The sequence below is a fragment of the Schistocerca americana genome, chromosome 3 (genome assembly GCF_021461395.2).
Source record: "Schistocerca americana isolate TAMUIC-IGC-003095 chromosome 3, iqSchAmer2.1, whole genome shotgun sequence".
NCBI lineage: Eukaryota > Metazoa > Arthropoda > Insecta > Orthoptera > Acrididae > Schistocerca > Schistocerca americana.
The window spans coordinates 406,813,433-406,830,943 of record NC_060121.1 but is presented as its reverse complement, the minus strand read 5'-3'; the positions used below and the strand labels follow the sequence as shown (position 1 = coordinate 406,830,943).

The window sequence follows — 17,511 nt, the reverse complement described above, 5'->3', positions numbered from 1 at the left end:
TTTATTTAATTCCTCAGATACTAGTATTTCTGTGTTTCTGAGTTTCCTGGGACATTTTTGTACTTCCTCCTTTCATCGATCAAGTGAAGTATTTCTTCCCCTACCCATGGTTTCTTTGCAGTTACCTTCTTTGGACCTATGTCTTTCCAGCTTCTGTAATGGCCCTTTCTAGAGATGTCCATTCCTCTTCAACTGTACTGCCTACTGAACTATTCCTTATTGCTGTATCTATAGCATTAGAAAACTTGAAGCGTATCTTGTCATTCCTTAGTACTTCCGTATCCTGCTTCTTTGCCTACTGATTCTTCCTGACTAATGTCTTCAACTTCAGCCTACACTTCATCACTACTATATTGTCCTCTGAGTCTGTATCTGCTCCTGGGTACACCTTACAATCCAATATCTGATTTTGGAATCTCTGTCTGACACGATGTAATCTAATGAAACCTTCCCGTACCACATAGTCTTTTCCAAGTATACCTCCTCTTCTTGTAACTCTTGAACAGAGTATTTGCCATTACTGGCTGAAATTTATTACAGAACTCAATTACTGGCTGAAATTTATTACAGAACTCAATTACTCTTTCTCCTCTCTCATTTCTTGTCCCAAGCCCATATTCTCCTGTAACCTTTTCTTCTGCTCCTTCCCTTACAACTGCATTCCAGTCTCCCATGATTATTAGATTTTCATCTCCTTTCACATACTGTATTACCCGTTCAACATCCTCATATACTTTCTCTATCTCTCAATCTTCAGCTTGCGACGTCAGCATATATACCTGAACTATCATTGTCAGTGCTGGTTTGCTGTTGATTCTGATAAGAACAACCCTATCACTGAACCATTCACAATAACACACTCTCTCTGCACTACATTCCTATTCATAACGAATCCTACTCCTGCTATACCATTTTTTGCTGCTGTTGATATTACCATATAGTCGTCTGACCAGAAATCCTTGTCTTCTTCCTAATTCACTTCACTAACCCCTACTATATCTAGACTGAGCCTTTGCATTTTCCTTTTCAGATTTTCTAGTTTCCCAACCATGTTCAAGCTTCTGACATTCCATGCCCCAATCTTATAGAACGTTATCCTTTCGTTGATTAGTCAATCTTTTTCTCATGCTCACCTCCCCCTTGGCAGTCCCCTCCCAGAGATCCAAATGGGTGACTATTCTGGAATCTTTTGCCAATGGAGAGATCATCATGACACTTTTTCAATTACAGGCCACATGTCCTTTAGATACATGTTACATATCTTTAAAGCAGTAGTTTCCATTGCCTTCTGCATCCTCATGCCATTGAATATTGCTGATTTTTCCACCTTTAGGGGCAGTTTCCCCACTCCTAGAACACGAGTGTGTCCCAAACCTCTGTCCACTCCTCTGCCCTCTCTGACATGGTCGTTGGCAGAATGAGGGCACTTTCTTATGCTGGAAATTTTTGGCTGCCAATGCTGATTATTAATCAAAATTTAAGCAGTGGCAGGTTTCAAAGCAAGGACCGAGGACATTTTGATTACTTATCAAAGACACAACCACTGGACGACAGGTACATCTTGCCTACTGCCTACTGAGTGGTGGGATGTGGAATGAAGAGATGTGCTTGAAGTTCTGTGAGGCTATAGATACTGCAATAATTAGCCTACTGCCTACTTAGCTAATAATTATCGCAGTTCTACAGCCTCACAGAATTTGATGCATATCTCTTCATGCCTTAGTATTTCCACATCCCACTTCTTTGCACACCGATTCATCCTGAATCCTCTCTTAACCTTCAGTCGACTCATCATCATTACTCAATTGTGATATTAGTCTATATGTATCTGCTACTGTGTACGCCTTAAAATCTCATATGTGGTTTCAGAATCTCTGCTTGACCATGACATAATATCACTGAAATCTTCCCATATCTCCCGGCCTTTCTGAGTAGAATAATACCATGGACTTATGCGACAGGTGTGACCAAGCAATAATGGTGTTAAGACAAATTTGCGTGAGTCAGAATCCAATTTTGTATAAACAAACACGCACAAATTATGTTCGATTGGGACCAGAGACTAAATAAAACAGTAAAATTTAGAAGAAAAATGTTTAATAAAATGTTTGACAATACATAAAATTATATCACAGTACTATGCATTGCAACAAGGTAAACCAAAGCTACTGTGAGACAGAAGGCTTCATATAATATAACAATGTCATCTGATGAGTCAAATTTATGTCCTCTCACACAAAATTTCCTCATAGCAAAATTTTTCATTCTCCACTTTGTAGCATAAATGCACATTTTCTTGCAGTCTACTTTTTCTAAAATTTGTAACCCTTTCTCAATTGAACAGAGGCCTCCTGTCAAGTTTGAAACTGATCTGATCTTCTGACTGAACTGGGTCTAATGAATCAGGTTGTTCAATGTTCTGCTTTTGCTCATGCATTTCTATAAGCTAATCAATTGTCAGTTCCTGACTGTGTAAAAGCAGCAGTTCTTGAACGTCACCGCCATCCACCTCCAAATTTAATTGTCTGGCAAGATCAAGCAATTCTTCAATCACATTAGCAATTTGATCAGTATCTGGTACCCGTTCCCAGTGGGCTTCACTGGTGAAAAAAAAAAAAGGGACACAGTTTTTACCTTACACCATTTAAAATTTCTTGTGAAATTTCGTTCTGAGATCATTCAGTACTTCTCACAGCATTCAAAACATTCAATTGCTTCCACAAGCCTTTAACAGTGAGCTCACTGTTTAGTCTCATAGCTTCATGTAGATGTGTAAATGATTGTCTCATGTAGTAAGCTTTAAATGTTTTAATGACTCCCTGGTCCAATGGTTGAAGCAAGTTGGTTATGTTCAGTGGCAAAAGTACAACTTTTACATGCGGGAGGGGGGTTGGGGGAGGGGGATGATGATGATGACCTGGTGCATAGTCAATCAACAACATCACTTTTAAATGAAATTTAACTGGCAATGATGTTTGGCTTCAGGTATGAAGTCATGACGGAAGGTGTCACCCAAGTTGTAGCATTCAATTTCCAAGTCATGGGTAACCGAACTTCAGACGTATTTTTTTAAGCTCTTCGATTTACTGAACGGATAAACTAAGAGAGGTTTCAATTTACAATCACGAGCAGCATTCTCACCAGCCATCACTAACCTTCGGCAGGATTAAAATCTTCAGGTTGAGTATGGTTTGGCTGGTACAGTCACATTTTTTAGTTTCTGGATAGAGCGATGCAGTCTCTTTATCAGTGCTACCTGCCTCTGCCTCTCCATTTCTTGCGATACTTCGCCAATTACGATGACTTCTTAATCAACTAAACCAATTGTCACTAGCTTTAAACATTTCATCTCTTGTCGCCTTCCCAGCTTCTTCTTTCAATCCCTCAAAAATCAGTTCAGCTTCAGATCACACTGTGTTCTAACCAGTAGAAATTTTCACTCTCGTCGTAACTGCCATCTGCTTTGCGTCTGCCGTGCAGCGAGCGACATTAATTTAAGTATTAACTGTATTTTTCTTACTTGTCACTTCTTCTTCTGTGTGTTTTTGCTTTTAGGAAGCTTTAATTGTTGAGTGCTAGTAATAGTGTTCCATAGATTTGGGGTTTGTTTTGAATACAGTCAGAGACAGTCCCTATAATCAGCCATACTGCCAGTAGTGCTAGTGTTTGTTTTGAGTACAGTCCAGAGACAGGTAGTGCTATTTTCATTGTTTTCTACAAGAAGTGTCTAGTAACCACAGTTTAGTCAACTATCAGCCGCCTTTAGTGAATTAGCAGTCTAGTTAAAAGTTTATTAACTCTCTACAGTAAATTGATTTCTTAGGATGGATAGGATGTGTGACTGCTGTGTACGGATGCAGGAGGAGCTGGCCACGGTACGTGAACAGCTGAACGTGTTGGTGGCCGCGGTCAGCCGTCTTCAGGCTGCTGCCTCATAATGTAGCGGCAGTGAGGAGTCTGGTGCGTCGCATGGTACACCCCAGGTGTTACATGCTTCACCCACTGTCCCTGCTGTCAAGACATCTTCGCGGTTACCAGGCACGGTTGGGCGACCCTCTCCCCAAGGGGAGTGGCGGGTTCAGTGGCGTTCATGGTGCACAAGGCGGAGGGTCAATGTGGAGGCTGGCCGTGTGGCATCACCCACTCTGCCTGTGAGAAGACATGTGACCACTCCATTCAGCAAGGTCCGAGCAGGCAAATGGGGGGAGGGGTTTATTAGTGATTGGGAGCTCCAACGTTAGGCGGGTGATGGAGCCCCTTACGAAAACAGCGGGAAGTTTGGGGAAGAAGGCCAGTGTTCACTCTGTCTGCTTGCCGGGGGAGGGGGGGGGGGGGTCTCATCCGAGATGTGGAGGCCCTGCCGGCGGCGATAGAGAGCACTGGGTGCACCCGACTGCAAATTGTTGCTCATGTCGGCACCAATGACTCCTGCCGCCTGGGTTCAGAGGTCATCCTCAGTTCATACAGGCGGTTGGCGGAGATGGTGAAGGCGGAAAGCCTCGCTCGAGGGGTGGAATCTGAGCTAACTATTTGTAGTATCATTCCCAGAACCGACCGCAGTCGTCTGGTTTGTAGCCGAGTGGAAGCCTTAAGAGAGAGGCTCAGACGATTCTGCGGAGATCTAGGGTGCAAATTTCTCGAATAGGTCATGCGTGCACTACACGCAGGAAGTGGCTACAAGGGTAGCGGAGTACGTGTGGAGTGCACATGTGGGTTTTTTAGGTTAGAGAATTCCCTCCCTAGGCCCAACAAGACACCTCCTGAGATGCGGCAAGGTAGGAGTAGACACAATGCAACAGGGAATAACAATATTAATGTGCTAATAGTAAACTGCAGGAGCGTCTATAGAAAGGTCCCAGGTCTGCTCTCATTAATAAACGCATTAATAAACGGTCACAATGCCCACATAGTGCAAGGGACAGAAAGTTGGCTAAAACCAGATGTAAACAGTAATGAAATTCTAAACTCAGATTAGAATGTATACCGCAGAGACAGGCTGGACAGTGAAGGGGGAGGCGCTATTTGGAAAATATTTCGAGTAGATTTCCCCACCATGTTATAGTTCTAGGTGGAGATTTTAATTTGCCGGATATAGACTGGGAGACTCAAACGTTTATAATGGGTGGCAGGGACAAAGACTCCAGTGAATTTTTTTAAAGTGCATTATCTGAAACTACTTTGAGCAGTTAAACAGAGAACCGACTCATGGCACTAACATATTAGACCTTCTGGTGACAAACAGACCCGAACTATTTGAAACAGTTAATGCAGAACAGGGAATCAGCAATCATAAAGCGGTTACTGCATCGATGATTTCAACTGTAAATAGAAATATTAAAAAAGGTAGGAAAATTTTTCTGTTTAGCAAAAGTGACAAAAAGCAGATTTCAGAGTACCTGACGGCTCAACACGAAAGTTTTGTCTCTGGTACAGACAGTGTTGAGCATCAGTGGACAAAGTTCAAAACCATCATACAATATGCATTAGATGAGTATGTGCCAAGCAGGTTCATAAGATATGGAAAAGAGCCACCATGGTACAACAACCGAGTTAGAAAACTGCTGCGGAAGCAAAGGGAACTTCACAGCAAACATAAACATAGCCAGAGCCTTGCAGACAAAAATTACGCGAAGCAAAATGTAGTGTGAGGAGGGCTATGTGAGAGGCATTCAATGAATTCGAAAGTAAAGTTCTATGTACTGACTTGGCAGAAAATCCTAAGAAATTTTGGTCTTATGTCAAAGCAGTAGCTAGATCAAAACAAAATGTCCAGACACTCGTGACCAAAATGGTACTGAGAGGATGACAGCCTAAAGGCCGAAATATTAAATGTCTTTTTCCAAAGCTGTTTCACAGAGAAAGACTGCACGGTAGTTCCTTCTCTAAATTATCGCACAGATGTCAAAATGGTAGATATCGAAATAGACGACAGAGGGATAGAGAAACAATTAAAATCGCTCAAAAGAAGAAAGGCCACTGGACCTGATGGGATACCAGTTCGATTTTACACAGAGTACGTGAAGGAACCTTCGCCCTTCTTGCAGCGGTGTACCGTAGGTCTCTAGAAGAGCGTAGGGTTCCAAAGGATTGGAAAAGGGCACAGGTCATCCCCGTTTTCAACAAGGGACATTGAACAGATGTGCAGAACTATAGATCTATATCTCTAACGTCGATCAGTTGTAGAGTATAATGACTTTTCTGGAGACTAGAAATCAGCATGGGTTTCGAAAAAGAAAATCGTGTGGAACCCAGCTCGCGCTATTCGTCCACGAGACGCAGAGGGCCATAAACACGGGTTCCCAAAAAATGGTTCAAATGGCTCTGAGCACTATGGGACTCAACTGCTGTGGTCATAAGTCCCCTAGAACTTAGAACTACTTAAACCTAACTAACCTAAGGACATCACACACATCCATGCCCGAGGCAGGATTCGAACCTGCGACCGTAGCGGTCGTGCGGTTCCAGACTGTAGCGCCTTTAACCGCTCGGCCACTCCGGCCGGCTACGGGTTCCCAGGTAGATGCCGTGTTTCTTGACTTCCGCAAGGAATTCGACACAGTTCCCCGCAATCGTTTAATGAACAAAGTAAGACTATATGGACCATCAGACCAATTGTGTGATTGGATTGAAGAGATAACAGAATGCAGCATGTCATACTCAATGGAGAGAATTCGTCCAAAGTAATAGTGATTTCAGGTGTGCCGCAGGGGAGTGTCGTAGGACCGTTGCTATTCACAATATATATCAATGACCTTGTGGGTGACATCAGAAGTTCACTGAGGCTTTTTGCGGATGATGCTGTGGTATATCGAGAGGTTGTAACAATGAAAAATTGTACTGAAATGCAGGAGGATCTGCAGCGAATTGACACATGGTGTAGGGAATGGCTATTGAATCTCAATGTAGACAAGTGTAATGTGCTGCGAATACATAGAAAGAAAGATCCCTTATCATTTAGCTACAATACAGCAGGTCAGCAACTGGAAGCAGTTAATTCCATAAATTGTCTGGGAGTATGCATTAGGAGTGATTTAAAATGGAATGATCATATAAAGTTAATTGTCGGTAAAGCAGATGCCAGACTGAGATTCATTGGAAGAATCCTAAGGAAATGCAATCCGAAAACAAAGGAAGTAGGTTACAGTACACTTGTTCGCCCACTGCTTGAGTATTGTTCATCGGTGTGGGATCCGTACCAGATAGGGTTGATAGAAGAGATAGAGAAGATCCAACGGAGAGCAGCACGCTTCGTTACAGGATGATTTAGTAATCATGAAAGCGTTACAGAGACGATAGATAAACTCCAGTGGAAGACTCTGCAGGAGAGACGCTCAGTAGCTCGGTACGGGCTTTTGTTGAAGTTTCGAGGACATACCTTCACCGAGGAGTCAAGCAGTATATTGCTCCCTCCTACGTATATCTCGCGAAGAGACCATGAGGGTAAAATCAGAGAGATTAGATCCCACGCAGGGGCATACCAACAATCCTTCTTTCCACGAACAATACGAGACTGGAATACAAGAGAGAACCGATAGCGGTACTCAAGGTACCCTCCGCCACACACCGTCAGGTGGCTTGCGGAGTACGGATGTAGAAGTAGAAGTAGATGTAGATGTAGATGTACTTCATAATCACACCATAATTTAACATTGTTTCCATCTGAATGATAATACCATAACATTTAAGAATGATACTTAAGCTCGAAGACTGGGCATTTTCCACAGCTTTGAGTATTTTTTCTTATAATTATTGTGACTGATCCAGGTAGATCAACCTCCTTTGCCAGTTCACAAATTGTAATTTTTGCATCAAAGTCTTTGATAATATTAAGTTTCCATTCCAAAGACAATGATTTTCATTTCTTGTTTGATACAAATGAATCAGGTGTGCTTCATTTGAAAGACAAACTTAGAATCTATCAATCAAGCCAGCTCCATGGATAAAATGACTCTGTACATATCTTTTCCAAACTTGTTGTAAGTTGTACCATATGTGGGCATGGAGAGGGAATGTAAATCCACAGTGCTCAAGCAGCTAAATCGCATTAATATCCCCATATACTTTCCCTATCTCTTCACCTTCTGACTGTCACGTCAGCATATATACTTGAACAATTATTGTCTGTGATGATTTGCAGCCAATTTTGATGAAGACAACCTCATCACTGTACTGTTCACTGTAGCTCAGTCTCTGCCCTACCTTCCTATTTGTAACAAATCCTACTCCCATAATACTATTTTCTGCTCTTGTTGATAATCAAAGATGCTACACCTACACCATGGGTGCATTGTCAGGACGTTTACAGAACTGAAAGTTGTATCGTAAAAACATAAATTAAACAATTTGGTATTGAGAAGAGAGATCCAGCTGGTGCAGGTGTGATGCAATCAAGCATGGTGCTCATCAGTGTTCTGCTATTATGTGGTTGACTCTGCTCTTAGCCACTGGTTCCTGATGACAATTCATTCACATGGACAGCTTATTAGTGGTCATATCCACATAAAATGCTGCATAGAAGTTATGGCAGAGCTCATATATTATATAACGGCATTCATAGATGCCAGTTCTCAGTTGATGCTACAGATCTTTAATACTATTACACAGAGTCACATCACCAACTAACATAAATTTTATATTCATTCCATATGTTTGACGAGTACATACACATATAGATTTTTAAATTTAAAAAAATTCCTGAAACATCAATTCTTGTAAAAACTTCAGTATGTGTTACCACAAATGTTCAGTATGCAATTACATCACTTGGCGGGAAGTTTTTGTAGCTAGTAGCCAACGAATGTAATGCACAATTAAGATGAACAATAGCAATAGTAAGCCAAGCTGGACTAGCTTCCACCTCAACATCAGTCAATACAAAATCAGTAAGGTCATCACAGAACACTGATGGTTCATGTAGTACATCAAAAATCTAATCAGCATCAACATTCATATTATAGCCTGTTTCAACTCTGGGGCTACATGAAGGACAGGATGTTCACCACTGCAGTGCAGGACCTTCAAAGATATCTGCACTTGGATTGTTGAAGTCATCGGTACCATCCCTTTGGATGCGTTTCAGCAGATTCACGAGGTTTCCAGTGCAGACTAAACATTCTTCATGTAATCGCACTGGCTCACATGAAGGTGTTTTACTTTGACACTGTAATTTTTTAAAACTTTGCTTTCAATTTACTTCCGAGAAGGTTATAATCTACTTCATTTAATTTTGTGATGACAGCAGATTGAAAATAGGGCATTTCCGTGTTGACACCATATACACCTTTTAAAAAAAATTACATCTCTGAAAGTAAACTAAACATAATACATTTTTGAGAATATTTCTGTAAGAATAAAATGGAACGTAGTTAAGGTTATGTCTTGACTGCTCATCTCTAGTACTTTGTCGAAAATTGGAAGAATCCATGCAAATAAAATTTGTTTTATTGATTTAATAAATTCTGTACATTTCATTTATTTCTAATGAAACTTTTAATTCTCCCATTACATTTGGCAAAGGGCCTTTGCTGATCTGTTTTGTCCATTTAATAAATTTGCATGCTTCATTTTTTTTCTACTAAAAATTTCTAATTCTTCCAAGGCTCTTTGCTAAACAAATTGGAAAAATTTGTAACTGTTATAGAAAACAAGAGAACTCAAAAAATTTATTAAATGAACGAATTTAATTTACGTGGATAATTCTAATTGTCTTACAAACTACTACAGATAGATCTACCTTGAAAATAATTTGTCACACTGTTAACCGAATATGTTCATTTATATCAATATAAGATACTGTATTTTAAGAGTTTGTAAATTCCAAAGTGTAAATTCCAAACACTGTGTAAATTATACAGTGTAAATTCCACAGTTTCTGACAATGCTCTCATTACATTGTGTGAAACTTGTCAATAAAAAATAATGATTTTTATTTGTGTTGGCTGTCCTACAAACTTTATTTCAACAGTCACTGTTTACTCTAGAACCAATGCCTGCTCTTGATAAAATTTATGGTCCAAGATACTGAAGAGTTCTGTTAAATACATAAATAAAAATAACTCACACACACCTACTTAAAATTGAGGACTATGAGAAATACGGGCCCATATTTGTAATGCAACATGCTGTGACATACATGCCATTGTCTGTGTTTCCCCATATGCCTCGCTTGAAGTAGAGGTGGATGTTTAATGTATTAATAATGCAAAAAATTATATATTAATATGTAAGTTATGGGATGAAAGATTGATAAGCTTCATAAATATACTCTGTTTTGCTACTTCTGTGAAAGAAAGACAAAGAAACAGGGACATGAAAATGATTATGTGACTGATTTTAACTAGCTAGGTATATGAATATCCCAAACTATGGAACAGAAAAAAGATTAGAGTAAATTCATCTAGACATGGTTTCCTGAATCACGAAGACAAAGATCCCGTATTTTTGTGCTATTCTCAAAATTCTGCCATTACGTGTTCACATGAAGCAAGGGTATTTGTAAGCATTCCAGATTTAATTATGTCTACCATCCAGCCTTGTTGAATAGGATACCCTTCCAAGACAGTGCTACGTGCAGACCTGCAGTTGACATCGGACTGTATTGTTTCTCTGTAGCACGTTCATATGTTTATTTAATGACAGAAGTATCCATCTCTGTTCAGGCACATCTGAAGATCCCAATACATCACATTCAATAAACTAACCAATCTCTGGTAGAAATGAAATCTGTGTTCATTGTGTGTACTGAGTGAGCAATTGATGTGACAAGGCATAATTCCACTAAGTCACGTACTAAAAGTTCAGAAGATACAACTACCCTGTAAAAGTTATGAATGTAGTTCGAAAAAGTATCTAACATTATAGCAACTAATGTCCCTGTATTAGTGCCAATTAAAGACAATTTCAATAATTTTACAAACTTACCCTCAACACATTGATAGTGGATCTATCATCAGCATCACGGCTCTTTTTTTTATGGCTTGTCATATCGTCTTCAGCATCTGAGACTTCCATTTCTTCATCAGCTCGCTCGTTCAACACTTCTTCCAGCTGGACAGCTTTGATTTCCTGTTCAAATTAACAGAACTGTTTTAGCATACACTGCGAAGTGTTTGCTTCTCCAATCATTTTGCTGCAATCATATTGAACTATTTTATTATTTACAGTGAAAAGAAAGATAAGTTACACAACTCATACATCTACCTGCTCTGCAATATTTTCAATTCTATGGTCTGCTGTGACATCCTTTGTTCCCTACAGTCCACCTACTAAAATTGGTAGTTTTTTTCTCCTATAATCTCAAAGAAGCAGCGACACATTACATTTTTGTGTCTGACAATAATAAAAAGTTTTACTGTTATTGTTTTACCTAAAATGGGAGTCATACGTCAACAATGATCATGTGCAGCCATATCAGATAACTGATCCCCCAGAAACTTGAATACCAGATCATAATAATCAATGATGCAAACAAGGCAATATGACACACATTTGTTGGTCTTTTGTTGAACAACTATTCCATTATGGCAAATATTTTAAAGGACGCTGATTGTTGCCTTCTAGTAGGAACTAACCCAATGCTCACCCGAAATAACACTGGAACAAATCTCTGATAGGCTGACACTGTTTCAAACAAAGTGTACCCCTATCAGAGACTTCCCATGCAAAAGAAACCTCTGGCTCTTTATACTCATGTGTTCATTTCACTTATGATATAATGTAAATCAAATGGATATGGCCATCAAAACCTGTTGCTTCCTTTATGCCCATGAACTAATTTGTAAATAGCACAAAAAGTTTACAAAGTGTGTAATGTATGGGATAGAATTATTTTCTTGAGTTCAAGCACTACTTTGCCCTTACATTTCAGAATATAACATGCAGGTATCCAAGGGTGCATTACTAGTGCTGCAATTTTTGTAAGAACAGATGTTCTGCTGGGTATTGTTTTGTTATGTTGGAGACCATCTCAGAAGACGCACAGCAATGGGTCCACACTACTGTCATGGCAAGTCAATTACTGGTGCCTGCAGTCCTTCCACAGAAATCCACCACGATATTACCAGGGACAAAAGATGATAGGAACAGAATTCTTTGAGACTTTCAACTCTTCTAATCCATTGCACAGCTGTTAGTTTACAGCAAACACAGTAAGTGGTGCACTTTTGGATGTTCGGGTGTGTTGTTGATTCCATTTTTATGCCCTATATTGCGATGATCAACACAGTCTTCTTCTTCAGATGCTGTGGGCTGTGTTGTTTTGTGTATTCACTTCCTCAGCTCACAGCACCTTAAACAGACTACAGGTTCAGTCATCGAAATACTGTGCATGAAAATGGAATCAGCAACTCAGCTGAACACCTGAAAGCACATCATTAACCAATCATGCCAAGAAAACTTGAGAGATCAAAGCACAGTCAACTTATGAGAGTTGATGCCAGCAGATTCTTACCTAGTCACCACTCATAATACTGATATGTCATAGCCAGACTTCCCTTTACTTACAGTGTACCTCTTCATAACATTACAAACATTTAAGAGATTTTGGGCTTAGTGCCATTGCCAATATATAGTCAACCATGCAGAATGAACAATAAGTGGAGTTGTGTAGGAGTTCTTATATTTCACAAAGTGAAAATGTGGCACAGAACCTCTCACACACAAAAATGAAAGTCAAAATGGATATCTCTACACGATCAGTATCACAGATCATTTTGTCAAATCCACTATGTTTGTGCCACAATGAGGTACAGTTACAGCTCACAAGATACCCACCAAAAGTAATCAATACCACACTGTTGCTCACTCACTCCCAAAACCTGTCTCAGATGGTAGTGCAAATACAGATGGTAGTGAGCTGAATGGCAACACATCTTTGTTTTGAATGCATCGAATTGCATTTTCTTGTAACAAAACGATTGCACACATATTAACACCTCCTTGGTAAAGAGTATGTGTTATGTGGATCCAACAGCACACGCGCACACACACACACACACACAAAACCAAGAAAGAGGGGGAAAAGGAGGGGGGGGGGGGGGGGCCCTCCAGGAAAATAACAAAATATGAGTGCTGTGTCGTACGAACAAGACACAGCCAGAGCAAAAGCACCACAGGTGCAAAGATGCAAGCTGATGGCACTGCCATAGAGACTCACCACTTGCGTGAGTTGCACCAACACCCCGGGCATCACCGAGGATGAAGATATCAGCTTTGCCTTGGCCGATTGCCGTTAGAGTACAATTTGCTTATGACTGGATGACAACAGACATAAGCCTACTCGCAAGGTAGAAGAGCAGCTCTTGCCTGCTTGGTTATAGATCATTGTCCAGGGCTGACTTATACGGGGAACATCATTTAGTGAATTCTTACAAATGGACAGACAGTTGTAAATTGTATTTGCTATGTACTGTGAAGTGCACCTATGATTATTTTCACTTAGCCATTGAGGGCCTTGTTTGTATTATATATTGCATTCAGTGTTGCATACTTCATTAATCGACAAGTCACGAAGATAATTAAACTTTTTTTGTGTGACTTTGTTACTAATTTGTTGGGGTACTGTAGAACCTTCGTTCTCCTATACTGTTACCTGACCCTGGGGCATAGCTGTGTAACACTGGCAGGAAGAAATTGTCTTAGCAGTGTACTGCACCAGAAACCGATTCAGGAACTCTGAAACTCAGCCTACCGTAACAACAGTGGCAGCTTGGCCTCCACAGCAGTAGCAATGAGGCCTTTACAAAACTGGCGATGAGGGTTTACAAAACTGGCAATGAGGGTTTACAAAACTGGCAATGAGGGTTTACAAAACTGGCAATGAGGGTTTACAAAACTGGCAATGAGGGTTTACAAAACTGGCAATGAGGGTTTACAAAACTGGCAATGAGGGTTTACAAAACTGGCAATGAGGGTTTACAAAACTGGCAATGAGGGTTTACAAAACTGGCAATGAGGGTTTACAAAACTGGCAATGAGGGTTTACAAAACTGGCAAGGAGGGTTTACAAAACTGGCAATGAGGGTTTAAGAAAGTGACAGTAATAATTAGAGGTTGTCAAAGTTTGCTGCACTTGTGTTTTGAGATTATATACACCTATTTCCCCTGAAACCATCCATAATTCCCCTGCTAGGCATAATCTATCTTTATTGCCAAACAATTATAAGAAGCCGCTTTGATCCAATTTTCCAGCAATGTAACAACTGTTAATCTTTTTTTTAAGTTATAAAGCAGTGTAATTTGGCAATTTTCATTATTTCTTCATGCTTCTATTACTGCTTTCATTTACAAGATTAGAAATGTCCATACAGTCAACAAAATGATCCTCTAGAGAAATTAAGAGCCACTCAAACTGAAAATATCTCTTATTATGTCACTCACTGTGACATTACCTTTTACACCATAAATCCAGTGTACAAATACCTTTATATCTGTCAACTGTACAAAAACATTTTAAATAACAGCATATTTGTTGATAAGAGATCATATAGTTTCGAAACAGCATAACAATTCCGCCACTTGTTAACAAACATGGCTGATTGCAAGCAAAACTTTGGAGAAAATCTCTTACCTTCGCTTCTTATTACCACTTAAATGCATGCAGAGAGAACATGAGCACTTCACAATTACTTATACAATGATCACACTGCATACAACAAACTCACCTGTTTAATATTTTGTCATAGTACTTATATCATTACTTACTGTGAGTGAAGTGGAATCCTTTAACATACTATAGATTTCCCAACAATGACTTACGCATTTGCTATCTTTAAAAGAACTGATGTAACAACTTTTTTAGAACTTGCATTTTACATTAAAAATGAAGCAGATGCTTGAAAAAGTGCAAAACCCAATAAGACTGACAGACAGATGCACAGTTTCTTAAGATGCACATTTTGCAAGAACACAGCAATATAAACGTTTCCTGCAGGTGCTATTCTCAGCTTAATGAGACATTCATTCTTCAGAGATATCTTATGTAAATATATAAGTTGCTGTTAAGAACCATCCACTGAGGAAAAAGCTAAATGGGAAAGGCCTTCAGAAGATTATTTTTATTAATTTACTGACAGACTGAAATAACTGTCCGAAACTGCATCAGTACAGATTTCTGGTGACCACAAAGATGGTTTGTTTATAGGAATATGGTTGGGAAGGGGAAGGTTTTTGGAAATATAAAATATCTATTACTGGGCACAGCATACATTTGGACATGGCAAAAGAACAAAAAATAAACTTTCCACACATAATGGACAACCAACAGCACATGCATTTCATTACACTTAATACCACATTTACTACTACTCACAGAACCATCTTACAAGTAGGGAATTCAATTACAATGGACAAGAACTAGGAAACTGGGCCATTATCCTGTTTGAGGAATCTTTCCGGCATTTATCTTGGATGATTCGGTAAAGTCCCAAAAACCTAAATCAGCATGACAACAAGGAATGCAAAGCACAGCTCTGATTGAGAGTAAAAACCTTTTCCTTGTTGGCAAACCTATCCAATTCTTCAAAAAGAAACATTTCTTTTATAGGAAGAGCCCCTATCTGAAAGAATTAAAGCCCTGATAGGGACAGTGTGATTTCACTGAGTGGAATGCATGAAATAAAATGCACAGTGTTCAAGATTTTAAAATTACTTCAAGCAGGGAAATGTGAAACGACAGAAGAATGGCAACCAGTGGAGGAATCTGAGCTCAGACATTACTAGGAAAGAACCTACCCTCACTTTATAGAGAACTGTTTTATTTTGTGTCACACTGATATGTATACAAGGTATGGCTCACAAACATGGAGTGAGTAATTGAAAGATAAATAAATGATTACATGTTGTAATGACAATATGTAACCCCTCTGCTACAGCAAATCTTTTCATGACAAAAATGAGACACTAATTCCAATATCACAACTGTGGTTGTAACATATACTCCATTACAAACTGAGAGGAGAGCCCTTTTTAACCAGCAGTGATTAAGAGGACTAACCAGGGTAGATTCCAATGTCTCATCCATACATTCATGTCATGCAGTTGTTAGTGTCCGTTGTTGTTGTTGTGGTCTTCAGTCCTGAGACTGGTTTGATGCAGCTCTTCAAGCTACTCTATCCTGTGCAAGCTTCTTCATCTCCCAGTACCTACTGCAACCTACATCCTTCACAATCTGATTAGTGTATTCATCTCTTGGTCTCCCTCTACGATTTTTACCCTCCACGCTGCCCTCCAATACTAAATTGGTGATCCCTTGATGCCTCAGAACATGTCCTACCAACCGATCCCTCCTTCTAGTCAAGTTGTGCCACAAATTTCTCTTCTCCCCAATTCTGTTCAATACCTCCTCATTAGTTATGTGATCTACCCATCTAATTTTCAGCATCCTTCTGTAGCACCACATTTCGAAAGCTTCTATTCTCTTCTTGTCCAAACTATTTATCGTCCATGTTTCTCTTCCATACAAATACAGGGTTATTACAAATGATTGAAGCAATTTCACAGCTCTACAATAACTTTATTATTTGAGATATTTTCACAATGCTTTGCACACACATACAAAAACTCAAAAAGTTTTTTTAGGCATTCACAAATGTTCGATATGTGCCCCTTTAGTGATTCGGCAGACATCAAGCCGATAATCAAGTTCCTCCCACACTCGGCGCAGCATGTCCCCATCAATGAGTTCGAAAGCACCGTTGATGCGAGCTCACAGTTCTGGCACGTTTCTTGGTAGAGGAGGTTTAAACACTGAATCTTTCACATAACCCCACAGAAAGAAATCGCATGGGGTTAAGTCTGGAGAGCGTGGAGGCCATGACATTAATTGCTGATCATGATCTCCACCACGACCGATCCATCGGTTTTCCCATCTCCTGTTTAAGAAATGCCGAACATCATGATGGAAGTGCGGTGGAGCACCATCCTGTTGAAAGATGAAGTCGGCGCTGTCAGTCTCCAGTTGTCGCATGAGCCAATTTCCCAGCATGTCCAGATACACATGTCCTGTAACCTTTTTTTTTTTTTTTTTTTTTTTTTTTTTTTTTTTTTTTTTTTTTTTTTTTTTTTTTTTTTTTTTTCAGAAGAAAAAGGGGCCGTCAACTTTAAACTGTGAGATTGCACAAAACACGTAAACTTTTGGTGAATTGCGAATTTGCTGCACAAATGCAAGGATTCTCTACCGCCCAGATTCCCACATTGTGTCTGTTCACTTCACCATTAAGAAAAAATGTTGCTTCATCACTGAAAACAAATTTCGCACTGAACGCATCCTCTTCCATGAGCTGTTGCAACCACGCTGAAAATTCAAAGCGTTTGACTTTGTCATCGGGTGTCAGGGCTTGTAGCAATTGTAAACGGTAAGGCTTCTGCTTTAGCCTTTTCCGTAAGATTTTCCAAACTGTCGGCTGTGGTACGTTTAGCTCCCTGCTTGCTTTATTTGTCGACTTCCCCGGGCTACGCGTGAAACTTGCCCGCACGCGTTCAACTGTTTCTTTGCTCACTGCAGGCCGACCCGTT

At 39.8% G+C, this 17,511-nt stretch overlaps 1 protein-coding gene across 2 annotated transcripts in view; it reads right to left on the bottom strand.

Annotated features, from left to right (window-relative positions):
- LOC124605221 (ecto-NOX disulfide-thiol exchanger 2) overlaps positions 1 to 17,511 on the bottom strand; it is a 219,903-nt gene that overhangs the window by 68,024 nt on the left and 134,368 nt on the right. For both annotated transcript variants that reach the window (XM_047136769.1, XM_047136770.1), the window contains exon 9: positions 10,921 to 11,064. In XM_047136769.1, coding sequence (XP_046992725.1) covers positions 10,921 to 11,064 — 144 coding nt within the window. The remainder of the gene's footprint in view (positions 1 to 10,920; positions 11,065 to 17,511) is intronic.